A 26,236-nucleotide genomic window follows, 5' to 3' on the forward strand; every position below is an offset into this window, starting at 1 on the left:
AGTGCCCTGAGCTGGAAGAAGCTCTGCTTAGGGCACGCTCCAGCTTTCCAACGCGCCCTGCCTGCCAGAGCTGGAGAAGGCAGCCCTCCAAGCCCAGGCTCCCCAGCTGCATGAAAGCAATTTCCAGGCTTCAAAAAATCCCTGAGGCCCCAACAGCGCCAGAGCTGATGCCACCAGCCCGCCAGGGCTCAGCCTCAGCCCCAAAGTCAAGCAGGTCTCCGTTCACCATCCCGGCCAACAGCCTCTCCTCAAGACCCCAGGTTGAGCAACAGCGCCGCTCACACCTACGCTGCCCAAATAAAAGCATGCTTCAAAACAGCCGAGCTGGCAGATTCATCAGTTCCTGATTTCTGTAGCAACAGGGGGGCTGTTTCATCAGGCAACGCTGTTCCAGCTACGCGGAGGAGCCCCAGCCTGCGAGCATAAAACACGTGGAGCACTCCTGCGACGCACCCGATCACGCAAGAGGACACTTCAAGCACTGCACCCCGTGCCACACACCCGACGGCTCCTCGGAGGAAAGAGCGGAAGAAATAAAAGCCTGCTCCTAACCTACACGCAACTAACAAAGGCCAAAATGACACGGCTCATTAAAGCTCACCGCACCGACTTTAAAAAAAAAAAAAAAGGCACGGGTTCTGCTTGCAGATGGTTTGCATTTAAACAGAAGCGAGGGCTGCTAATAAAACTTCCCCCCGTGCTCGCTCCCGCGGGATCCTGCCCACCCCGTGCCCCCCAGGTGACGGCGGCCCCCCGGGGCCCTCACCTCATAGCCCAGGCGTGCTGCCCGCTGCAGGAGGGTCTCGCCCGCGTTCTTGTTGACGATCAGCCTGCGAGCCTCGGGAGGCATGGGCCGGCTCGGGGTGGTCTCCGGCGGGGGGCTGGCCACCTGCAGCGGCGAGGGCTGGGGGGCGGGCGGCAGCGAGGGGGGCTGCTGCAGGCGCTCGAACAGCTTCTGCTCGTAGGGCTTGGCCGGCGAGGAGTCGCAGTCTGAAGCGGGCTCCGGTCGCTTCCTGACCTTCCTCATTACCGTAACCTGTCAAAATCGTTATCTGTTTAGGTTGTTTCTTTCTTTTTTTTTTTTTTTTTTCCTTCCCCTCCTCGCTTTTACAGTGCGGCGAGGGGATTGCATTTTGCCGGCAGAGAATTGCATTCCTCTGCTCGCACTGAATTTTTTACGAAAGCGCCGCTACAGCTTTTAAATGCAAGATCCCTCAATACCCGCAACAGCAGCTTAAACACGGGCAGGTTAAGAAAAGGAAAGACAAAATGTGCAAAGCATACGCAGGAACGTCTGAAGGGAACCACCGCTACCCCGCATGCACGGCCGCGCGGTAGTTTTAAGCAGGCTGGCTCTGCATTCGGAGGTGCTAGTGGACAATTAAGTCTAAATAAAGATACCTTATCTTCAGCATTTTCGATATCTGTGGTGTCATCCCCTGTCAGGGATGACCTCCTTCTCCTCTCCTGCAGTGCCAAGTGTTTTGTTTTACACTGACGTTTCCCTGATGGCTTCTCACACTCGGAGTATTTCTGCAGCAGAGATGCAGGTTGGAAATCCTCCTCTTCATCTGTGTACAGCCCATCTGTCTTCCGGCTTTCTTTAATTTTCTGCTGTTTGGCAGCCAACCTCGAGGCTGGAGTACAGCTTGGCTGAGCCTGCCTTTTGCTGTTTGCATTGGTGGATGAAAGGCTCTTCATGTGCGGAGACACTGGGAATACAGGCAAGCCTAAACGGGAAGGAAAGGCATTACACGTTGCATGGTGTGTTAAAAGCAAAACATATTGCTAGCACTTAACACAAGCTCCTTGACTGCTTAAGAGATCTACCAATTACGTTTTCAAATCATTAATATTTTAAAGCCTTCCGCATTCGAACTGTAAACAGCGCCTTCGCAACGCCACGCCGGCTAATCGCCGTGATGCTCTGATAGAGATCGCTACGCCAAACTCCCCGCCACCGGGGCTTGCGGGGGCAAAAGCCTGCCCTGCTGCGGGAAGAGGCCGGTCCTTACCTGGGACTGCCTCGTCTGGGTGGGAACCAACTGCTCCCTCACCCCGCGCCCTGCTGGGCTTCCCTGCCTCCTCTGCTTGAGCTGCGGGGCTGGGGGGAAGGAGGGAGAAGGAGGGGATGCAGGAGCGTGGAGAGGTCTTTGTGGGACAGCACCCACGGCACGAGGAGGGGGAGCATCTCCCTGGCAGCGGTCTGAGCTCGAAGCCAGCACAAGAGCACGAGAGGCGATGTGGGAAGCCCCGTGCACGCCCGCTATCCACAGCGTGGGACGGGGACGGGGCAGGAGCAGCCGGCGGCTGTGCTCTCCGAAAGGCTGCGAGAGCAGAAAGCGCTGGGAGGCGAGGCACGGCCAGCGGCAGCGCTCTGCAGCCCGTGGCAGGATGTGTGCAGGGCTGGGTTTTCTCGGCGGATGAGTTAGAACAAGCTGAATCCCACAATCTGGGCCACATGCAAAGAGCATGGGTACTCCCTTTTCAGAGCGCGAGCGGGTTTTTTTGCAACAAAACAAGGACAAGAAAGTTGACTTTTTTATAGCCAGAATTTCCCTCGGGAAGAGAATCGAGGTGACCTCAGAAGCAACTCCTCTGCAGAAAAAAATGAATGAAAGGTTGCTGGGGAGGAAGGGACACTTCAGCCAAACAATGCCACACCGTCGAGGGAAGGTGCGGAAAAAACCCAGAGCACTTGAAAAAGGCTCTGAGGAGCCTCTGAAGTGATGCTGCTTTCAGAGCAGAAGAGACGGCAGGAGCAAGTAAGGCACAAGGCTGCTCCGAGAACAGACACCGTTATTTAAAGGGACTCGATCCAGAGCCAGTTGGTTAAAAAATAAATAAAAAAATCTAGAATACTCTTAGTGGGCAGCTTCGTACTTCTGTCTTCCCTTAAATAGAGCTGTGAATGCAACTTGCAGAAGGCTTTCTGGATTAAAGATGAAAACAGAAATCCCTCAGTTCTTCAGAGCCACTTTCTAGAAAAAAAATGCACACCGCGGCTTGCCAACCAGATGTCAGGGGATTTACAGGACACATGATGTGCAGATTGTTCAGCAAAAATCCACCAACTTTTCAGGCTCTGCGATCAGACAAGATGCCTTCCAGTCGTAGGCTGAGCCTCCTGATGCAAGGTTGTCTTTCCAACTCTGCGGGCAGCACAGTATCAGAGGGGTGTTTCTCATTCTCCTGCTCCCAACTAACCTGACTGGGGGAGCACGGGAAAAGCCCAACTCCAATGCAGAAGCATCATCGTTATCTCCTTAACGACTTACTAAAAAAAATCATGAAGATGGAAAGCAGCAATGAGGTTTGGTGAGGGCAGGGGAAGTCCGAAACCGCTGCAGAGCAAAAAAAAAGAACAAGAAGAGGGGAAAAAGCAGGTCTGGAGAAGGAGAGGAGTACAGAAAGGATGGAGGAGAAAAGCAGAGGAAGAGTAGCATGTCTCAGAGAACTGCAGGCTTTCCCGTTCAGGGATGCCGTGGAAGTTTAATCACCACCCAAAACGCGTGCTCCAAGCCTGCAGGATTCACGTGAACCCTGTGCTCTGCTCTGACCTCCGCGGTGGCGACAGCAGGCACGGGGCCAAACGTGCGCTGCCGCTGGGAGATGAAGAGCAGCGAAGCGATGCCCAGGAGCTTGAGGATCAATAACGCTGCAAAAGGCCAGCTACTCTCCAGAAAAAGCCGAGCATCAGCCCAGGAAACGCAAGGCATGCGGGCTGAAAAAAAGGCAAGAGGTTCATTCCCAAATCCCAGCCCATCTTCCTGGCCACGACACGCGCGACAGGAGAAGAAACAAGAGCAAGGATATCCCCTTAATATCCATGCAAGAAAATAAAAAAAAAAAAAAGTAAAACCAGACCTCTGAGTGATGTGGGTTGTGGTGAGCCTGACTCAGAGCAGAATTAGCTCCCCAGCCCACAGGACCACGCTGCAGGCTGCTGTGTCCAGCTCCCGTCCCCAGCCCAGCTCCCAGGGGTGATGGATGGGGTCACCGCAGGGATCAGGGCTCCTGTGCTGGCCGGGGACCTGCGGGCACCACCTGGGAGCTGGGAGTGCCTGTTTGCAGACACAGAGAGAAAAAGAGCTGCAAGCGACAGGGGATGTTCCCGTGTTTGAAACACCCGCTTGAGAGACGTGTGTTGGAGAAAAGTTTGAGGGCAGGTCCCGGGAGAGAAGGAAAAGCCAGGAGTCTTCATCCCGGTGTGACCACCCCGCAGAGAACGCTCTGCTGCACAACGGGGGGGGAAATCTCCCCGTCCTAGTGAGCTGCAGAAAAGGAGACTAAAAGGTTTACACTTCAGTGGGGCTGGGGGAGCGCCGATAAGTGATTTGAGTGATCTCCAGTGCCTCGGCACAATGGCTGGCGAGGCACGATTTAGTCAGGTTTATGGGTTTGTTAGAGGCTCCCAAAAGCAGGTTTTTTGTAGCCACGGGGTGACTGGATCTGAATACCTCTGGGGAAAGGGCATAAATCGGGAGGCACCTTGTTTGATTTCCTGGGGTCATGTGTATGGGAAAGCCTGTTGCTACCATGAGAGGCATTGCAGGGGAAAGCTAGAGCATCCTCACACGGTGTGCCTTCTTGTTAGCGACCCTCGTTTCATCTCTACAAGATATCTTTTTCTGAAAGTACAAAGGGGAGCAGGTGATGGGCAGGGATGTTTGAGCTGATACCACGCTCACCAAGGCGGCACATAAAGCAAGGGAGGAAGAGTGAAAGCTCCCTTTAAACTAAGTTTTGATCTCCCCTTCCACAAATCCTTTTGGAGAACCTTCCCCAACCATAAGCATCAAAGTTTGGGGTTTTCTGCCCTTGGGTAATCCTAATGAGGGGAAAGATGGGTGGGGAGCTTTAGGACAGAAGAGATGCCAATAGTTCTGCCTGCGACCTGGAGATGCCACCCAGGAAAATTGTCCCAAAGCGCAGGACAACCTGGACTCAGTCTTTCCATCGGCACAGGACAACAGATCCACTTGCCTTGTGCTTCTCCCTCTTGAGAGGTCCCAGATGGATTACAAGCAAGGCTGGCTGGGGACATGAAGGCTTGATGAAGCTCCCAGCCCTTGAAGGAGCCCAAGCGACCAACTCAGAGCTCCCCACCATAGGGACTGAGCAGAAAAGAGGGATGAGAAGCTGAAGGAGGAGAGGGAGGGAGGGAAGCTGCCAGAGACAAGGCAAGGAAAGCTGATGTTCCTGAGGAGGTGACTCCTGAGGACAGAGACACTGGGAAGACCTCAGCACCCGCACGTGGAGCAAGCCTGGGACAAACCAGCCAGGCATCCCCGAGGGAGGAAGACCAGCCTGGCTCCTGCCCCGGGAAAGGCAGGGAAGCCCAGCAGCAGGGAGGGTGATGGAGGCGTTGCGTTCCCCAGACAGAGCCGCTAGCTGTCCTGACGCTGCTTCACGGGGTCCCCGCCGCCCCAACCCAACCCAACCCAACCCAACCCCACGCCCGCGTGGCCTAAGAGCCCGCTCGCTCCCCCCCTTGGCCCAGAAGCGTCGTACGCCCCCCACATCTCCTCTAGAGGCACAATCTCCATCTTCACGTTATCTCCGGAGGGGTTATGGAAAGCCAGAACGCACACACACGCACGAACACGTAGGTACACGCACATACACAAACACATTTGCTTGTCTGCCAAATATCAGCTACGGTGCAACTCTTAGAGAGGAGGTGTCAGTGCTTATACAAATGGACATCTACAGAAAGATAGATAAGATAGATAGAGAGATATATCTTTAAAATAAAGCTCTCGACAATTCCTTAACATCGGTGGCAGCATGCGTCACTGTAAATGCTAAAGCCAGCTGGTTTCCCTAGTAGTCTCTGCATACCTTGTTCATTGTCACTTGTTTTGAGGGACTCTTCAGACCAACTTCTATTGCTTTTGGCCTCTGACCTTTTCTTGGTGTGCCTTTCTTCTGTGAAGTCTTTGACCTTTGCAGTGGCCTCTGGCTGAACAGCCTCAGCTAAATCTTTCCTGCTTTGCCGGCCCAACTTGCCGGACGGGGATCTCTCTGGTGACACCTGCTGCTCCCATAGTTCCCTAAGATGCTGCAGGTGACGCTGCTTTTTGGGATGGAGCCCTGTTAATTCAATGCACACCTTCAGGTTGGTCACCTCATTACAATTGGGCTCTTCTAAGTGGTTAGAGGAATTGTTTGTCATTTCCCTCTCAGGCCAGTCATCTAATGGAAAAATAACTAAAAATTAATCAAAAAGCCCCCTCAACTTAAAACAAAAGCTACATTTCACTTTCGGGGCATATAGTCTCAGCTTTACCACCACACTATGCATTTTAAAGGTTCGCTCATTACGGGTTACATGCACTACAGGAACTCGCACTGCTGTGGCTCCAGTGTCCAACGACTAGTGCTTTACCCTCATATACCGAGGTTTTTATATATACATATATATATATACACATATATATACATACATATATATACATATATATAATTTCAAGTGAAATGACAGTGCTCACATTAGTAACTATCAAGTTCAAAAATGGAAACACATTAAGCCAAAGGGACGTTCCTTTCACGAGACATTCCTTGAGGGAGACCACAGCAAAATGCCAGCCTACCTTTGGAGCTCTTCTTCTTTTTTGCCTTTGACATGAGTTCATCCTGCAGCTCGTCCACAAAGTTTTCGTTTTGGCTGCCATCGTTTTGCACTCTCTCACCAGAGTGTTTACGCTTCCTGTCCAGACGTGGACATGGATGTTGGCCAATATCTTCTGCTGGCTGGTCTTCCGCTTTCTCGTATATAGAGTGTCTCTCTAAGTAACATTTCTCATTCGAGAGATCTTTTTCCTCCGGAGTTTCAAGAAAGTGACCTTGGTTGTTTTCTGCACTGGCAAAAGTACCTAGAAATAACAAATAAAAAAGACATAATAAGTACAAAAGAATTCACTGTGAGAAAGCTACGCTCTCCGATCCGTTCAATGTCATCCCTATCATGACTTAGGGTTTACAAGACATGCAAATAAATACGAAATTGTACTTCAGAACAAATCTCCTCTGGTCAGCCTAAGTTGGCAGTTTTCTCAACAGCTAAGTACAAATCCCCCGAAAGTACAATACTTTGTGCCGTTTTTTTAAATCACTTTAAGAAGTGCAAAATTCACAATACTTGTAGCCATAGAAACATCACAATATGCTTTTTTTAAATAAAGAAACATCTTTAGATATCAAAAGCACAGACCCTTTTCAGCATGCAACCTCGCCCCCAAAAACCTTGGTAAGTAATAATCCACACTTCACTTTGTGACGACTTCCTTTTCAAAAATACTTTCTGACGATGGTAGAGTATTAGTTTTCCACTAATTCATAATCTTTCCCTAACTTCGCGCATCGAAATGCAGATTCTGACTTAAAAGCATTTGTCCCTTCTTCTGGAGATGTAAGTGGGAAACGGCGCACGCACACACATACAGAGGAATACCACTAAGAATAGCTATGATATTTTGCAAAAAGCTCTACTTGAATCCAAGGTTATAAAAAGGCTTCCTCACTTAAAGCAATCAGCCAGTCGCTGTATATCACACGATCTTTATCACCTCCTTTTAAAAAAGACCTCACTTATTCGGGGAGTATTCCCAGCAATAGCAACCAGGTGAGCTTTGAAAAGCCTCCCAGAAAGTGGCCTGACAAACTGGCACAAAAATACCACGTTGCCAGGCTTGCTGTGCCTTCACCTCCCCCCCCAGCTCTCTTCCCCCAAAGTTAGGGACAGCTCAAGTGATTTTAAATGGATGCTTGACTTAAAATGGCACTTCATCATCATCTTGAATGGGTAGTCTTTCTTTGGCTTAACCAAATGAGTAGGCAGAGGCGGTACAGAGTGTGTGGCTGCTCATCAGCTTTCTATTTAGCCCTCATGGCTAAAAACTGTATTTTCTCCATGCACGCCTGCTGCTGTTTGCCTCTACTCTCCCTCCTGCGTCCTGGCAGCTCACAGTCCCTCTTCCTCTTCGCCCTTCCTCCTCACTTCCCTTCCCGTTCATACATCTGCCGGTTCCCAGCTGGACTCACGCCCATCCCCAGCCGTGCAGACATCTCCTTCCTCCCCCCGAGCCTCCCCAGCCTCCTCCTCCTCACAGCCTGCCTCCAGCTTCTGCTCTTCCCCCTCGCCAGGTGGGGGCTGCCCCCCTTCCCAGCCCCTCTGCCCTCCCATCAGGTCCCAGCCCCACCACACCTCCCCAGGGCACCCTGGGGTGCAGCCCAAGCACACCCCATCAGATCTGGAGAGCACCTTCCTACTGGTTTCACCACCACCCTTGAAATGCCTGCTGTCAGAAAGGGCAGGCAGGGAAAGAAAAAAAAAAAAAAAGAAAAAAAAAACTCTCTGATGATATTTTTCTTCACCACAACTTGGAAAAGGCTCCGAGTACCACCCAGCTGTTTGCAGGCACCGGAAGACCCAAGAGCATCGTTTTACACCGCTTGGGAAGCTGCCCGCAGGGCTGCTTCGTAAAACAGCGGAAGATATTTGGCCAAGAAAAATCCAAACAGAAGCTGACTTTCTCCAGGCGAGCATCAGGACCTTCAGGCCACGCTGCTATCTGGTGACCCTGCGTCCCCCAGCGCCAGGCAGAATTTGGAAACACGCCGCGCTCGCGCACGGGGCAGGGAGTGGCTGTGCAGCACACCAGCCGTGGCTCACACTACGGAGCAGTGTGCCTTTCAAGGATCCCGTTAGAAACGCCTCTATCAGATTTTGGTTTACATTTTTCGCCATAAGGGAACATCATAATTTCAGCTCTCTGGCCCCGGCAGCAGCTCCACAGCACAGCTCCCGCTGGCCATCCCCAGGCTGGGGCAGCCCTCCTGCTCACGGCGCTGCCTGCCCCTAAAAAAAGGCAGGCACATCCCGACCGGCCCCCCGGAGAAGCTTGCACGGGGTCAGAGGAAGCAGCAGCAGCAGCCCGAGGAGGGCTTGGATGCTCTTAATCTCCGAGGCTCGCAGGAAGCAGCAATCTAATTCCAGCCTGCCGCCACCGAGGGCGACCGGCTTCGGATTAATTCCTTTTCGACTCGAGGAGGGCTTGGCACGGCCAGGCAGCCCGCCGCCCGCCCGCAGACATGAAAAGGAGGGCAGGGACGCCGGCTGGCAGCTCTCCCCCGCCGGCGCTGCTCGCGGGCTGCGGAGGACGGCGCGCACCCGCTCCTGCTCCCGCGGGTGAGAGCGTGAAGCCAGCGACCTCTCGGCTCGGCTCGCTAATCCCCATTGCATAACCCGCCTGCCACAGCGGGGGACGATGGGGCTGAGATGCTACGGGGGCAGGATGCTACGGGGAAGGGACGCTGTGGGGCTGGGGCACCACGCAGGATGCGTCCTCGCTGCCCTGCCTCCACCACGGGTCTCCCTGGGGGTCTCTCCCCAGCAAGACCAGCAGAGGAGCACACGCTCTGCTCACACAGGCTCCACTCTGCCCTCAAAGTGTTTTGCCAGCAACCTGGACCAGCCGCAATGCTGCCCCATATTAAGGGAGAAACATCAGCAGGAAGCCTATCCTGTGCCCTCGACAAGAAGAATTTGTTTTTGCTTCTGTCCCCCACCCCCGTGTACCTACAACATCCTCTTCTCTGCCCCAGGAGGAAAAACAACAACAGAACGCTTTGGGTTTTCGTATCATCATTATTCAAACAGCGAAGAGGTAGCCCGAAACATAGGATAAATGCGGAGTTCTCATAGCAACACACCTCGATGAGTAAGGAGATTAAACTCTTACACGTGTTCCTTCCTCAACCCCCAAGCGCTCGCGACTCTCACCACAGCTGTGAGAACCAGCACCGACACCTCAAACCATTTCTTGCCGTCCTACAAAACTACAGACGAGCAAGAATTAAGCAGCGGCTTCTTCACCTACGGTTCCTGCCCGAAGCCCTATTTCCTCGGCGCACCGGCTGCGACCTCGCGACAAACAGTCACACACACACACAGGCAGCCCCAAAAAAAAAAAAACAACCAACACAACCACCCGCACAAACTGTCCTTCGTTTTTCCATCTTCCTGTTGCGGTCAGCTGGCGGAGACCAGGGCCTCCCATGCAATGCAAACAAGGAAACACATCTTAGCGTTTAAGCTGCAATTCTTTTGTTCAAATAACATGGCAGCTATAAACAGCTTTTCCTCTTCCCCGGAGCAACCTCGTACGGCGCTCCCTTATGCAAGACACCCTTGATTCATCCCGGCACCTTAACGACCAGCCGAACGCTAAAAACCACTACCCAGTATCGAGATCACACCGTGATTAAAAAATTCAGCAAGGCGCCTTCAGCATCGAATTCAGAGCGTCCCACGGGGCAGAGGAAACATGGCTGATTTTGTCTTGCTTTTTTATTTTTATTTTTTTCCCCTCAAAGCATCCCTGCTTGGGAACTTTCCAGATTTGTTTCCTTCTGCCTGAACAAACAAACCGCCATCTCCTTGGGTGGACTTTTTTTTTTCCCCTCTTTTTTTTTTGCACTATGTCCCGTCGAAGGAAGGTAATGACTGACCAGGGCAAAGGACATATTTACTGCTCCGACTTTGAGTTTGTTCAGGCATATTCACAGTCCAACAACAACAAGAAAAAAAAAGAGACGTGGATTACCACGTGAACAGGCAGCTCGCTCCGATGCTGAAGATCAGCCGCGAGCGCTTTGGCAAATCGCAGCCTTCGCTTTCACACCTATAAACTGCTTTAACTTCTTCCTCGCGACCTCACGCCCCAAGATCAGGCTTTGAACCCATCAGGTCCTATCTTCCCTGGGTAAGGATTAAACGGGGAGCGTCTCCCCGCTGTAAAATTAGACGAGCGGGTAATTAGGCTCCCCGAGGAAGAAATTGGCGGCGCGCAGGACGTGTTCAATCTTTCACACTTCAGTATGATTTCCAATACTGCTACGAGAGCGCTGCTGGTACCGACATGCGACCGTCACATGCCCCTATTGATGCGCGTGTCCGTGCCAATAGCTTAAATCACTTGATCTCTGCACAATTCTCTGACTCATGACATATGCATCCCATAATTTATCATGTTTGTGCTATGGAAATGCACCGTACGAGCATTGCCTCAGCAACATTTACAAGTCACCTTGGCAACAAAGCAGCTTCGCTGCTGTTCTCATAATGCCCAGCAAAACCTAAACAAGATGGGAGAGAATTAAAACACCTCGAGTTTAGCCCCTGGCTTAAATTTCTCGGTAATCTGGCATCACGGCCACCCCCTTAAATCAGGCACGAAGCTGCCACCTCTCTCCGGACAGCGCGATGAAGCTGAAGGAGGCTCACAGCACTGGAAAGCTACGCGCTGCCCAGTCGGAGGAAAAGTTTAAGGAATCAGATCTTGCGCAAAATCGCTTTTGTTGCTGGAAAAAAAAAAAAAAAAAAAAAAAAAAGTCAGCTCGTGTGCTGTACACCTGGGAAAATTATCGAGCCTCAGGGCGAGCTTAAGAAACAGCCCGCATCCCCTCAGGTGCCTCTGCGAGCACCACCTGCCTGCCTTACTCAGCCCGTCCTGGTTGTTGTGCTGGCAGCTTCGGAGCAGCCGAGGGGGCGAGCAGCTGGCACGGCCCCGATCTGGCGCCGCGGGCGAGGAGGCAGCGCCGCAGCCGCGGCAGCGGAGGAGCCCTGCAGGCAGCCGGCAATCACAGTTTCGGTTGCGGTTTTCCTCCTCCCTCCCCGCCGACACCAGGCAGGTGACGTGGTCCCGGCGGGGGTCTCGCGGGGTGCGCTGCTCTGCTCGGGGTTGAGGACCTCCTCGGCATCCCCATGGCTCGCGGGAGGCAGAGAGGGAAGCAGGAGAGGCTCCAGACCGGGAGCTGCGTGGAGTTAGGGAGCTTTCAAGCCAAACGTAACAGCGTGGGTAGAAATTGGAGGAAACGGGAAGAAAATAGAGTTTCTCCCACGATTGGCGGCCGTGGCTCCCGCTGGTGATAAGCGAAGGAGAGAGGGGTGAGCATCGTGCTGGGAGACGTGTCGGGAGCGCTGGCAGCCCGAGCCACGCCGGCACCGAGCACCAGAGGCAATCCCGAGGCGTGAAACTCGGCCTCCTGATTTATCAGCTGCTGTCCCCGGGGGCAGAAGGTGAAACACCGTGATAAAAAACTTTTACTGAGGGCTGAATCTGTACCTGTAAGTACCGGCTGCTGCACGGCCAAGCGTGCAAAAGAGGAGCTCCCTCAGCAGAACCGAGCTGGGATTTTGGGGGTCTATAGATGCAGCCAGACTCTGAAGTATCACGTTAATTCAGAGCTCATTAGCAGCAGAGAGGAACGAGCTAACGTAAGGCTGAACACGCTTTCATCTCAAACACATTTTAGCCAGCAGACCTAGACGAGACCATTTAGCCAGCGCAGCCGGAGATCTCACTAAGTGATGAATTTAAGGACACCCCGTAACGTCAGCCCCGCGCAAGGACGGCAGAGGAGAGGCTGTTTCAGCAGACAGCGATGCTGCACCCCCCTTCCTCCCCCAGCCCCCAAGGGGGATGCCCCACGTGCCCCCCACGTGCCAGCTCTCGCTCCGTCCCTATGCACATCCCCGACCCCGCAGGACCCGGCTGGCCCTGCCATCAGGGCAAGCTGGCAGCAGGACCCCAGGGCATCACCAGGGCAGCAGCCCCTGAGCTCTCAGCTTAACCACGGGGTTGTCTTCCTCCCTGGAGCCACCCCAGGGCACCGTGGTAAAGGGAAAACCCATCTGGCTCCCCAGAGAGCTCAGCCTCCCCGTCCCCACCCCGGCACCTGCTCCGCTCCAACAACTAAAAGTTCCCCTTGCTGCCTGGCCAGGCCGCTTGCTGTTCAGGCTGCTACGGCAGTGACAGCGATAGCGCAGTGACTTGATTTAGGTGAGCAGCCGAGCAAGTCCGATTGACCGGCATGCTCTCTGCCAAAAGCATTAAACAAAGACCAGAGCAATAATTCAAAGTTATTAAATTGCCCGAACAAAATCTCCTACTGGCCCTGCTCGCGAATCTCCACCTACCGAAGAGCAGAGTAAACCACCGAGTTACACAAGCGCGTGCACACCCGCAGATGCACACACAGGCGCACGCACCGCGGAGCCTGCACTGCGCTTCCTCTTGTTTTGCAATGCTTTCGGCATCATTTTTTTATTTTTTTATTTTTTTCTGGGTGGTTAACAACGACGCAGCAGCAGGGGAACTGATCCTTCCCTTAATTATTTAGGTAAAAGAAAAACAATTTGGAAATTGATGGAAGCCAGATGCTTACCAACGGTTCCCAAATAAAAAGTGATTTCGTCTGCATGCAGTAAAAAAGTTAACGCTGCTTATTTACATTTGCCTTGCTTTCGGGGCAGCGCTGCTGACTGCTGCCTCCACGGCCCCAACACCTTGCTGCAGCCTCGAGGGAGCAGCCAGCCCCTCCAGCCCCCAAGGACTGCATCGACCAGGCGCATGCAACCCCAGCCACTGCAAGAAGTCACCCAGGCAAACAAGTTTTGTATCAGTTGGAGTTATACAGGTTTTTTTTTTATGGCTGAGCCAGCCCGGCACGTTCCTGCTCCCATCACCCTTCTACCCTGGCCGTGCCACCAACGCACATTGAGGCTGGGGTTTGGGGTCTCATACGTTCACGACCTGAAGCAGCAACACCACAGGAACACGGAGACTATTCCACGCACTGCGCTGCTGCGAGCTGCCGCGGCACAGACACACGCACACGCTTCAGAAAGCCATCGAAACTCGCTTACATCTGTCATTGTCATTTTGGTCAGCAATGGCATCTTCCAGAGCGACAGACTTTGGCTTCTTTTCACTGTTTCCTTTCAAGTTTTCCCAGTCTGCCTGGCTGAATCTGCAGACCTCTGAGTCTTTGGTAGCTGTTTGGCCTTCTCTCTCTTTCATCTCCAACTCTGAGAAGCGCATCATTGCACGCTAGAAAGAGAATTGATATGAAAAAAAAAGTCTTGCGATAAAAGCCACTTCATTTACCTTACCTTATATGAAAGTATTTCCAAAGAAAAATCTGCTCAAAACCAATGTTTGAGAGAGACAGCTTAGCGTAAGAGTTTAAATTACCTGGCTTGTAAAACAGTATTCTAGCATCTATATGCAAATAGCCACACAATTCTTTCATATGTAAGGATATAAATATATATAAACGTACATACTGTATATAAAACAAAAACATTCCGTTTTGGAGGTAAGAGACAAAAACAAAAAGGAAAAAAAAAAAGGAAAAAAAAAACAAAACAAGAACAAAACAAGAACAAAACACAAAACTGTACAATGAATAAAGACGACCATGGCCCACAAACTTCCCTTTGTGTATTTGGAAATGAAATTTAACTCAAAGGTTTATGTAAGAGTCTAGTAATAAAAATTTGAAGAACTGACCTCACAGTAAGCAGCAGGTAGACATAAAATACTGTCCTCTTGTAATCCTTCCATCTATGTAATTAAAATGGGCACTCAATGGATCATTTAGATAATTTCATCCATTTTTATAAGCACAAACCACTTCTTTTCTTAACAATGCAAAACAATTTGGCTTAACTCATCTGTTCATTAAAAGTAAAATACCTTAAGGCTATTCCTACACAGTATCTGTCTGCCATCCCTCAGCATCAAACCTCAGCACTGCTCCTACTCTTTACTACACATTCTCCTGGTGAAAACGTTGCATAAGACCCACTAATACATGGCTGCTACTCCTCTCCATCACACGTCACGTTTGGCATACTAATCAGAACTTCTGGATACACTTTTGCTGGCTGACACTGCAGGCCAAGTGAGAAATTACAGCCACCGCTAGCGCTAGCATAGCATGCATTCCTGCTTGACTCCCCTCCGTAACTGCAAAAACATTTCATACATACATTAACATTTCTAGCAGATCTTATTAAGAGCCCTTTAACACTTACTCGTGCACGCATACAATAAAAGCCATACATACTATTCTTTACGTAACCTCGCTTTAATTAACAGACTTCTTTTGCTATTTTTAACCGTTCCTGACGAGCACGCCCTAGCAGAAAAAAAATCCCTACGCTTCCCCACCTGCGCTGCTTATGCCAAACTTTAATACTTGACTGCGACTTACAGCCGAGAAATCACTTAAAAGCGCCGCGGTGGTTAAGCCGCAGGGACTCACCTGTAGCGCCCGCTGCTCCCGGCTGAGCTGACTCGAATCTGCGTACAGTTCGGTCGTCACACACTTGAAGCGGTCACCTACATAACCGGCAGAGTTTGCGATCCGCTTGGCCAGTTTGGATGGCTTGGGTTTCAGTATTTTGCCATCCGCAGAGTCCGCGTCGTCGGCTCCATCTTTGGTATAGGTCTGATTGGTGTCGAGGCTCGGCTGCGTGCTTGCCATGCAGAACTGCTTCGCGTCGTCCTGCACTTTGCTGAAAGCCAGAGCCGGGCCATCGGTCTCGTGGGCAGCTTCCAGGAAGGCAGGCGCGGGCTGGACGGCCACCCTCTCTTTGTTTTGGCTTGCAGGTAAGTCCTCCTTCCTCAAGCCGAACACGGCCGAACCCTGGGCTTGCTTAAAATTATAGGTTTCGTGCAGATCGTTATTCCTTCCAAACTCCTCTCTCATCACAATAAAATCTCTGTGCTGAGACGCCTGTTCTACCTTGTGCTTCGTAGGGTCATTAGCCTGATTGCCGCTCTCAGCAGCGAAGCCGGTTTTCGTTAAATTCGTTTCGCTTTTAGCATCCTGCTCATCTCGCAGCAGGTCCGGGAAGAGGTGCTTGTCGCTCTTGGCAGCGTTTTTGCCGTGGCCGGAGCTCTGGTGCAGCTTCACGCTCTTGTCGCCGGCTGCCTCGAAGTGCATCTTCCCGCCAGTCTCCAGCAGCTCGGGCAGCCTGCTGCGCAGCGCCGGGTCCTCGTAGCGCACCCTCTCGTGGGACCTCGACCTCCTCTCCGACTTCTCCTCCTTGCTCATCTCCAGCGCCGAGTGCTGCAGCAGCATGGGGTGCACCATCCCCATGCCCAGCGCGTCTTGGTAGGTCATGAACTCGCCCCGGCCGGCCGGGAGGCTGTAGGGGAGGCCGGGTTTGGGAGCCAGGTGGCCGGGGTAGAGGCTGCCGTTGGGCAGCAGGACCGGGTGCGGGTAGACGTGCCCCTTCCCGTGCAGGGACAGGGGGCTGATGGCCAGACCCTCCGGGACGGGGTACGGGAGGTAACTCCTGGGGTAGGGCAGAGGTGGGGAGCGAAACGCCTCGTTGGGTGGCAGAAATATGGGGCTGGAGGCCAGGGCGCTCTCGCTGGCCTTGAAATTAGCTTCCTGGCCGCAGGACTTGGCCACCTTATTGCTGTGCTTGGCCGAGGCGGCCACGGGCTGCCCAACGTGCTGGATGACGGAGGCCGTGCTCTCCGCGCCGCCCCGGGCCGCCTTGGCGCAGTCGGCGTTGGCGTTGGGAGCCGGTGAGGCCGAGGCCGGCCGCCCCCCCGTCGGCACCGTCCCCGCAACGCTACCGACCACCGCCTCCGTGCCGCCCATCCTGGGGCAGGAGGAGCTCCGCTGCTGCGGGATCACCCAGTCCAGCGCCTTGTTTTTCAGCGGGACGCTTTTGCCGCTCTCCTCGCCGGGGCCGGGGCCTGGAACGATCCAGGAGGACGGCGCCGTGCTGATGATTTCGGGCCGGTAGATGGGGCAGCCGTTCCCGGGGGAAAGGGTCTCCTTCTGGGCATCGCCCCCCGGCAGCAGCGCGCCGCCACCCGCCCGGCCGTGCACCAGCACCGTCGGCGGCATCTTTTTGACGTGCTCCGCTTTGCCGGCAGCCTCGGCGTCGACCACCTTGGCCGACAGGTCCAGGGGCTTGTCGGTGACGTCTTTGGTTGGAGCCTGCTTTTCCAGGAGCGGGGGCGACCGGCTGTCTTTGCGGTCGTGGCCGGCTTTCCTGACGTGCGGCGCCGCCTGGGCAGGACCCTCGGCCGCCTCGCCAGCCTTGGGCAGCTTCCCGTTGGGCAGCCGGGCCGGGGGGAAGTCGGCGCTCACGTTCAGGTAGGGTTTGGGGAGCGCGACCGAGGAGGAGGGCGAGGTGGCGATGCTGGGGAAGTGTTTGTGAAACTCGGCGTAGGCGTCCCCGACCTGGGCGGGCAGCGGGAGGCGCGGGGACGGCCGCGGCGAGTGGGGCAGCAGGAGCGCGGGGTCGGGCGCCATGCCGGTGGGCGCCGTCTTGGCGGCGGGGACGCGGGGCTGTTTGCTGTTCTGCAGGTGCGGGTAGGCGTGCGCCTCGACGGGGGTGCCGGGGCTCACCCCCATCTTCCAGGACAAGCTCTTATCCGGGCAGTGCACCAAGGGCGGGATGGCCGGAGAGGCCGAGGCGGCCGAGATCCTCATGGGCGAGGCGAGCGACGAGGGGATGTGCGGGGCGACGTAGTGGGAGGGAGGCAGGTACAAAAAGCGCTCACCGTTCGTGCACACGGGCGAGTAGGCCAGGTGCTGCGGTAAGCTGTAAGTGGACTGCTGAGGTAGCAATGCCTTGTACATGTTCAACGAATACTTATTTGGTGAGTCAAGGAAAGGGTATATGGTGGGTGTCGCCCCCTCCATGTAGGGATTCACCCAGGGGAGCCTTAGGTAGCTAGCACCATTGACACCGAGGGGGCTCTGCTTGTCGCTCGCGGCTCGGTCCAAGCCCAGCGTCTCTCCCGTCGGGACAGAGTTTTTTTGTATTCCAGGTGGCGTTTTGTATATAGCGCTGAAGCCGTTCGGGCCTTTTCCAGCGACGGCCGCATTTTCTACCGCTTCGGGGGGATTAGACTTAAACTGAATCTCTGGATTTCTTTCGGGAGTAAATCCGAGACCAGCTATAGAACTCGTAGCATCCCGCGACTTTTCGGAGCCAATTCCGCACAAGCTGGAATAGACAATACTACTGGGGACTCTGAGTCCTTCTCGCATAAGTCCAGACCTGTCCATACTCAGAGCTGCGAGACTGTCAATGCGATGGGCTGTAGTTGCATCCACCTTTACAGAACAAGAAATAGGTTACTTTCGCATTCTGCTGAAACTGCTACCGCTCAGACTACAGACACACGTCATCGTTTTGAAGAGAAACACCACCAAGGCAAACAAACACACGTTTCGCTGGGAAAGCATGCACAAAGTTGGCCACGCCGGAGAGCGTGAGGACAGGAAGCTGCAGAACAACACAGACCACCGCAGACAAAAAGATAAGGATCACTCTACATCTGAAAACTAAAACCAAAGGCTTGAGGACCCGTAGCCCAAACACCCAAAAGTGGCCCAGAGCTGACGCTCGGTGGCACTGCTCCAGCTGGCTCCAACTCTTTGACCCCAGCCCCACGGAGCAAGAGGGTGAGGGCACGGAGAGCAGAGCTTGGGGGAGAGCCAAGAGAGAAGGAGGGAGAGCATCTCCTCCTCCTCCTCCAGGACCTCCTCCGCAAGGTTGATCCACAAGGCAAGGCATCTGAGCACGTGGCACAGAGGAACATCTGCCGTCACTCAGCGGCACAGCGCTGAGCTTCTTCTCCGCTCGCTGCTCCCCACGTACACTCGAAGGAGGAAACTGCCAGCTTTGCTGAAATGTCGATGTGCTCGAGGATTAAACCCTCTCGTTAGACGTCGTGGTGTGCTGCGTGACATTACTCATGACGGAGCGAGGGAAAGACGGTGAAGTCACACAGCAAGGCACACCACGAAGTCAGAGCAGAGAGACTAACAAGATAAGCAAAAGAGTCCCGTGTCACCGCTTCCCAGAAAGAACCCCCGTGTGCCCAAGCATGGATAAAACTGCAAGAAAAAGGCATTTTAATCGCTTCTCCAAAGGCAACATGCACTAACGCCCGCGGGTGGAGGTGGGGAGGGAAGGACAGGCGCTGATGCAGGCTCAGCACGAAGCTACGGTTTCTTACCACGCTGTGATTCAGGTGATTTTCCTCCCTCAACTCCAGTCTGCTTTTCGGTGCATCGCCATCATTAACTGGAATTTTCCTGTTTCAAAAACAGAAGCTGATTATCGGGAGACATCCCATGCATCTCCTATCAGCACGAGGTTGTGTCACCTCCATACCCCGATTCCCCTAGGGAAGTTCCACGCGACACCGTATTTACCGTGCCGTGTACCAATGCACGGTGACTGCTTCACAAAGCGAGGACCATTTGAAAACAACTACAAAGGGCTTTGAAACTAGGACCACGCTAAGCGCATCTCGGAGCAGCCTCTTCCAACTCACAGGATCATTGTCAAGCTTTTCTATTTTGACCCCCCCTCCCTCCCCCACCGCCTTTTTTTCTTTTCCAAGGAGAAAACACACCGTTTTCAACGTGCCCTTTTCACGTACCACCCATAAAGGCTGCAAAGGAGAAAATTAAAACACACACACTTGTATCACACGAACGTCAGCTGCTCCATGCTAAAGAGGGAGCTGCACATCTGTGCCATACCAGTGTTGCAGCGCTGGGACTTGTTATCACGGCAAGCACCGATAAAGAATATACCTTAGTGCCAAATCTCAAGTTCCGGGGATAAAAACTGCTGACATGCGGCAGAAGGAAAGTTTCACCATTACCCCACAGAACCCCTTTCACTCCAAGCGCTTAAAGGCACACCATCGCCTCCCTCGGAAACGCGACGACAACGTGTTCGCCTCGTCAGCGACACGTAAAGCCGTACCTAAAAAACCGTGAGGAGAGGTGAGGGCTGCCAAGCGAGACGTCTGGCTGCTTTCCTGCAGTTTATGTTTGCAAGGAGTTTTCCCTGCAAAACCCCAAAACTTTCCCCGGCTTCTGGGAGCCTTTCCCCACGCCGGTGAGAACACAGGCTCAAAGGGAAGGCAGAAAAAACACTAAAACCACACGAAATTGGCACGGGGAACTGAAGGCGTACCTGAAGCTCCGTGCTGAGGGCACTGCAAGTGCCTGCATCACCCCATTGAAAATTATTAAAAACTGTAATTTTGATCATCAAAGGAACAATATTTGGCCACGAACAGGCCACTGTTCCTATTGCACAGGCCAAGCTGTTTGTTTGAAGGTGGAGAACGCCGAGCGCCACGTCCGAGCCCCCCCCCCCGCCGCACAGAGCCACGGCGAGAGCCTGCGCAGCGCTGGCTTTAATTCCCCTTCACAAATATGAAATAATAAATTAATTGTAAAAGCGCGCTTAAAGGCTGCTTTGGGGAGTAATCTCTTTAAAGGGCGTCCCCGCTTCGCTGACCCAGGTTGCCTGTTAAATAGTAAATCACCGGCTGCTCCACCGCTCTCGGGCACGGCTGGTTTCTCCCCGCCTCCCCCCTTGGAGCCGGGCTGATCTCGATGCGAGGAGGCAGCTCCCTGCTCCAGCTCCGGGGAAGGAAGCGAACGAACTCCGAGACCCGCACGCTGCAGAATTACGGTGCGGTTTAACTCGCCAGCAGCTTAAATATTTACCTGTCTTCATTAATTCCACACATGCGGACCCTCTCATTGCTCATCCAGCTATGAACGTTGCCATACAGGGGAGTTGCAGAAAGCATGACGTCTTCTTAAAAATCGCTGCTTTTCTTCACGGTTTTATATTCTATTAAAAAAAAAAAAAAAAAAGAAAAGGGGAAAAAAAAAAAAAAAAGTTGAGCAGATTTGTCTAGGAGGAAGTGCAAACATCACAGCGGAGCAGCCAGCCTCCCTCCGGGTAATTAATAATGAATGCAGGATTGGTGCGGGGAGCGAGCTGCCTACGTTAACCGCTAAGGGAGATACCCTGCAATAAAGGAGCAAATTGAGGGCATTTATAGGTCAGAGGAGATGGATCTTTTCCCCAGCGCGCATCCAGAAAATTAAGAATCATTCCAGGCTATCGACAAATAAAACTTTCTCCGCCGCCTTCAATTGGAACACGAAATGATTCAGCCGGCCAAGTGCGCGCCGGTACCCAAACGTTCACCTCACAGGGGCCGAAAGGGCAGGGGAGCCCCTGGGCGCCGGGGGCAGGTTGGAAAGCACCCGCAGGCAGGCAGGCAGGCTGACAAAATCCCCACGTTGGGAGCACGGGGGAGCAGGATGTGCGTCGCAGGAGCAGCAGCCCCGCACCGTGTGCGTGAGCCGCGCCGAGGGCTGGGAAAGCGTTCACGTGAGGAGCGAGACCGAGGAGCCGCTTTCCGCGGAAGGGAGCCAAATAAAAACCTCCCCTTGAGCGTCTGCACATGGCTAACTTGGAGAAAGGGGTTAAAAATAGTAAGTGGGTTGGCGAGCTCCCCACCCCTTGATTTGATTAAGCACCAAGCCCTGGTGGCTTCTGCATCGGAGCTGCTGCTGCTGCTGCTGCTGCTGCGAGTGCTTTCAGTAATTCAATGACGCCTGCTCACTCCAGGGAAAGAAATCATTAGCGGGCTCGCTGGAGAAGTATTAGCAGTCCAAGAGGATCGGCGCTGCGTGCAGCGGGAGAGGCAGGTGAAAGGTAACCGCATTTTCGCGTCCAGCGGCGGAGGGGAATGCCTCTCCCTCCCCGCCACCTCTCCTCACGCCACCTCCGCTCGCATTAAATTCTAGTTTGCTGCATGAGTGAAGTGTCAGGACAAGCTGCGTTTTATTAACAGGATTATCGCGGCGCATGATTTATTCCAGTGCAAGATTTTAATTGCTCTTTGGAGGTTGAGTCGTTTCTTTTGACTGAGCTTCAGCCTGCATCCTGCTGCTAAATGCTGGGTTAATAAGTAGGGGGAGCCTTTAATGCACAGGATATCCCTCAGCTCTTCCTCTCTCACAAAAATAGAAGCCTTTAAGCGGGAGGCATGATACTCCTTTTACACACACACAAGCCAGTAACGGGTGATTGACCACTGGGAGTTTAATGCATAACGTCTCCCAAAGCATACATGCTTCCCCAGCAAACTCATTTCCTTTGTTAGGCTACAGAATATGCAAATGATCGCTTTGGCATTTAATGGGGAAGAATCCCAGATTGTGCCTTTAACACAATACTTCACACACGTTCAGAGAGATTTAAGAACTAAAACGGCAGGAAAGCCTTGTTCCCGAACACTTTCTTCTCCCCTTAGAGAGGCCTTTTGTGCAAAACTCCACGTCTGGAACAAATGTATATTAATGAAACGGCGTGTTGACCCTCCTTCTCTCCAGAACGGTTAGCTTTCCATAATGAAGTCCACAAAAATTGCTGCGAGGAAACAAAAATCTGCGGAGATTAGATACCGCGCTATCATTCAGAAGGAGTTATTTCACTGGAAAGACGGTTTCTGGACAGATTTACTGTTTTCCAGATGCGCCGCTCGTAATGTTTTCAATAGAGGCAGCAGCAGCATGGCGAGAGTGATTTAGGGTTTTACATAAGGTTAGGAGCCGCCCCGTGCGCTGCATCAGCTGCCAGCAATGGGCACGGGCTCGCGGCAGGCCGGGCTCGCAGGAGGCCTGGCTCACACCCCGCTGGCTTTCGGGGTGTCCCGCTTTCCCTGCTGGAAACGTATCGCCGAGATAAGGCGCCGTGCCTCAACCAGAGCCATCCGTCCCCTGACATGTGCAGATAATGAACCGCCAAAGCCGTGTGGGGGACCGATGGGCTCCCCGCGTGCAGCGGGTGACCCAGAGGCCCCGTATCCCTCTGGCACAGCCACGCAGGGCGTGGAGAAGCGTGGGCACGAAGCCCTCTGGGCACCAAGCTGCCAGCCCCCGTCCCCAAAAGCCGCCCCCTGGGCGCGCACGGCCCCGGGTGCACGCGTGTGCGCGTTCCTAATCGCCGCCCTGATGAACTTCTTGTGAACTGCTTAAAAGTGGAGGTCTGCTGAACGAGCAGCGGCGCCACTGCCAGCCATAATTTCATTGCAACGAGCAACAGACTTTTAACTCTTCGCACACCCCTGGTCCTTTCCTCCTCCCTCCCGTCGCCTGTCCCTCTGGGGGCGAGGGGATGGGGACAGCAGCCACCACCCTCCGGGACCGGTGGCGTGCCAGGGGGGCTCCGCTGGGTGCCCGGGGGCACCGGCAGCCCTCGGGGCGGCGGGGGGGCCGTGGGGAGGATGGAAACGCTCCTATTTATACCGCACTTCCGCGGGGGCGGGCGCAGCCGGCCCCGTTATGAAACCCCGACGGCAGGCTGAGCTGCGCGCTCCAGCGCAAGGTACCAGCGGCGGAGGAAGCCAAGGACACGGCCCTTCTTCTTCTTCCTCCCCCCTCTCCTCCTCCTCTTCTTCTTCTTCCCTCTCTCCTCCTTCTACCCCGTGTCCCCTGCAGGGCTCAGGAGCGCCCCGCGGCCCCCCGGGCGCCCCCGCGGCTCGGAGCAGGGCTCGGCCGCCGGAGAGCGCCCGGCATTTCCTCCGGGAGGTGTCTGGCCGATAAAGCTATTTGCGGCTAAATATAGCCGGTGATGCACGGAGGGAGAGAGGGAGGGGGGCCGGGTGGGGAGGAGGAGGAGGAGGCACGGAGGGAGAAGGGGGAGGAGGAGGAGGAGGAGAGGCTGGGGAGGGGGGGGGAGCGAGGCACGCAAGGCACACGCGGTTCCGCAGCGCTGCCGCCGTGTGAAACCAGTTGTGAAAAGCGCCTGCAAGCACTAACCTGCCTCCCGGCGTGCTGCCGAGCGGCGTGCCGAGCCGTGCCGAGCCGTGCTGTGCCGTGCTGTGCCGTGCCGAGCCGGGAACACCCAGCGCCCCGCGCCGCAGAGAGGCAGGCACAGGCACACAGCACACGGCGCTGCTCGGGCAGCCGATTAAAAAAAAAAAAAAAAAAAAAGGAGAGAAAAAAAAAAAAAAAAAAGGGAAACGTTTCGGGTCTCCCTCGCAACGTCAACAGACTTTTGGCAGCCATGGACGCCAGCAGCAGCAAAGTTTTGTTAACGCGCTCCTGGCGTGGAGACGAGAGAAGCCCGGTGCCCGCGGGGAGGGGGAGGAGGAGGAGGAGGGGAGAGGGGGGAGGAAGCTGCCCCGTGCCCTAGGGGATAACTAGGGAGGGGGGCAGCCCCTTGTCGCCCCCCCCTCCCCAACACGAGGTGAAAACCCGGCCGCGGGAGGCTGGGGGGGGATTTAGGGGGGTTGCTGGAGGAAGCCCGTCGGGGCCGGCGGCTGCAGCGAGCCAGGAAGCGGGGCGGGAGGAGAAGTGCAGCGGCGCACGAGTTCCCTTTTGGCGCCTTTACTCCTTCCACCTCCGAGCTCCGCCTGGCAGCCCGCCAGTTTCCACTTGCACAAGCCACAGAGAGCCCTCGGCAGCCGTCGGGGAGGAGGAGGAGGAAGGCGGGGGGGGGGAGGACAGAGCAAAAAGGGAGGAGGGGGGGAGGTTGGAGCTCGGCTGCGAGCCGCCGAGCGAGCGCGCCGGTGGCACCGGCAGGCGCTTAAGCAAACAAGGCGGCCTTTCGGAAATTAAAAACAATGCAATAAATTACCCAGCTCGGGGCCGGGCCCCCCCTCTTTCTTTCTCTCCCCCCCCCCCCCTCCTGCCTACCGCCGCCGCCGCTTGGTTCCAGGCCACTGAAAGGATCATTTCTAGATTTGTGAAAATCCCTGCGAGAGGGAGTGAAAAGCAATCGGGGACTCGTAGCAATCGACTTCGATTAGCCCTCAGCCCGCTCATCTGGAGCTTGATTTAAAGGGCAGCGCTTGCGCGGTATTTATAAGCTTAAATGCGGGCAGCTGCTTATGAATGTGTGCAGCTCCCTCGTTTATCTTGTACCTCCGACTTACATATTTACGAGTTATAAAAACAACGACCTGTGCCACCCGCTCGAAAGGAGACTTTAAAGCCACCGTGTTACTGCGCCGTTTACAACGCGCCGTATAAAGCTCTGGCAACAGCCAGCCATCTAATATTAGACCAGCGTTTAAACTAGAGGGGTGGCTGCGCTTTTTTTTTTTTTTTACACCAAAAAAAAAAAAAATACCGCGGGTTATTTTCTGCAATCTCCACACGGCATCACCGCTAGTGACACGTTTTGTAAACCAGAGGAGGAAGCTGCAGCCTAAGTAGCCGCCGCTCGGATCCGCGGATTAGAGAAGAAGTTTGACCTTTACCCGGGACGTGTGGCATTTCATTTAACCATAAAGCTAAGCACAATGCGCCAGCGAGATCGCTAAACCGATTTAAAATACATCTTGAGTCATGCGCCACGCTGCTGCGCTTCGCTTCTCGGCAGCGCGCAGGCGAGCGCAAGGGGGTCGGCGGCTATTTTAAGGCTCCTGCCGCAGCCCCCCCGCTCCCGGCGGCTCCCCCCCACATCCCCATCACGTGTGGGACGGCGACCGGGACTTTCTGCCGTGTAAACACAGCGCTGCGGAGCCAGCCGGGGGCAGCCGGGGCCGCCGCTCCGCTCCCAGCCGCCGGGGCTCCCCCCCCTCGCCTTTCCCCCGACGGGGGGCACGGCCGCGGGGGGGCCGCTGCGCAGCGCAGCGCCCGGCGGAGATCCCCCCCCCTTTTTTCCATCTCCCCCCGATTTTTCCTTCTCCTCCCCCGCCCGATGCTGTCGGGGGGGCTGCGGGTCCCCCCCCTCTCTTTCCCCGGCTCCCCCCCCCCCCCCCCGCGCCGTCTGTCACGCCTTGGCCCCTGCACAGCCCCGTCGCTGTGCCGTAGCGGCAGCAGCGCTTTCCCCCTTTCCCATATGCTGCGAGGCGAATCATTGCCTTGCTCTCAGCGCCGGCTGCAGCCAAAAAGGGAAGGGAGGAGGGAAAGGAGAAGAAGGAGAAAGAAAAAAAAAAAAAAAAAAAGTTTTCAATTAATGATAAGCCTAGGAACTGGGAAGGGGGCGGGGGAGGAGGCCAATAAGGGAAAGTTAAAATGGCTGGCGAGCCTTCAAATAACCCTGCCCGGAGCCCACGGGGCGCTGCCCGCCGGGAAGCCCTGGGGAAAGCCCCCGCCGGGGCTGCTGCTCCGTGGGGGCGGCCCCGGGGGCCCGGGCTTGCCCCGGGCACAGGCAGCGCCAGCACCTGAAGGGGACGGGACAAACGCGGGGTGGAAGGGGTCAGAGCACGCCGGGGGGGGGTTCGACACGGGGCTGCAAAGCCCCCCCCAGCCCTCCCGCACCCCCGGGGGGAGGCGAGGCGGCTGGTACCCAACTTGGAGGCGTCGCCGCACCGAGGATTTCCCGGGGATCCGAGGGAAACACCCGCCCCGGCGGCCCCGCACCGGCCCTCCGACACCCAATTCCCCTCTGCCCGGCGTGCCCGAAGCCCCCCCAGCCCCGAAGGCAGGCCGAGGAGACCCGGGGGTACCCGGGGGTGGGGGGGGCTCCAGCAGGGCCGGGGGTTTCCCCCCGCACCCGGCGCCGCTCCCGCCGGGGGGGGGGGGGGAGCCGCAAAGCGGTGGCCCCGCGGCGAGCCCCGGAGCC

The 26,236-nt window shown here is 54.9% G+C and overlaps 1 protein-coding gene across 7 annotated transcripts in view; it reads right to left on the reverse strand.

Moving 5' to 3' along the window:
• Nucleotides 1-26,236, reverse strand: part of BCOR (BCL6 corepressor) — a 73,057-nt gene that overhangs the window by 12,633 nt on the left and 34,188 nt on the right. For 3 of the 7 annotated variants that reach the window (XM_084515794.1, XM_084515792.1, XM_084515791.1), the window contains exons 2-10: nucleotides 20,368-20,497; nucleotides 18,852-18,930; nucleotides 15,118-17,943; nucleotides 14,361-14,414; nucleotides 13,715-13,898; nucleotides 6,597-6,878; nucleotides 5,845-6,198; nucleotides 1,402-1,730; nucleotides 767-1,036 (exon numbers count right to left, since the gene is read on the reverse strand). In XM_084515794.1, coding sequence (XP_084371920.1) covers nucleotides 767-1,036; nucleotides 1,402-1,730; nucleotides 5,845-6,198; nucleotides 6,597-6,878; nucleotides 13,715-13,898; nucleotides 14,361-14,414; nucleotides 15,118-17,943; nucleotides 18,852-18,930; nucleotides 20,368-20,453 — 4,464 coding nt within the window. In that variant the 5' untranslated portion in view covers nucleotides 20,454-20,497. Of the gene's footprint in view, nucleotides 1-766; nucleotides 1,037-1,401; nucleotides 1,731-5,844; nucleotides 6,199-6,596; nucleotides 6,879-13,714; nucleotides 13,899-14,360; nucleotides 14,415-15,117; nucleotides 17,944-18,851; nucleotides 18,931-20,367; nucleotides 20,498-24,360; nucleotides 24,761-26,236 lie in introns of those variants that run through there. The other 4 variants (XM_084515793.1, XM_084515796.1, XM_084515795.1 and 1 more) reach the window with 4 other exon arrangements.

Source organism: Aythya ferina (genome assembly GCF_964211825.1).
Source record: "Aythya ferina genome assembly, chromosome: 1".
Lineage (NCBI taxonomy): Eukaryota > Metazoa > Chordata > Aves > Anseriformes > Anatidae > Aythya > Aythya ferina.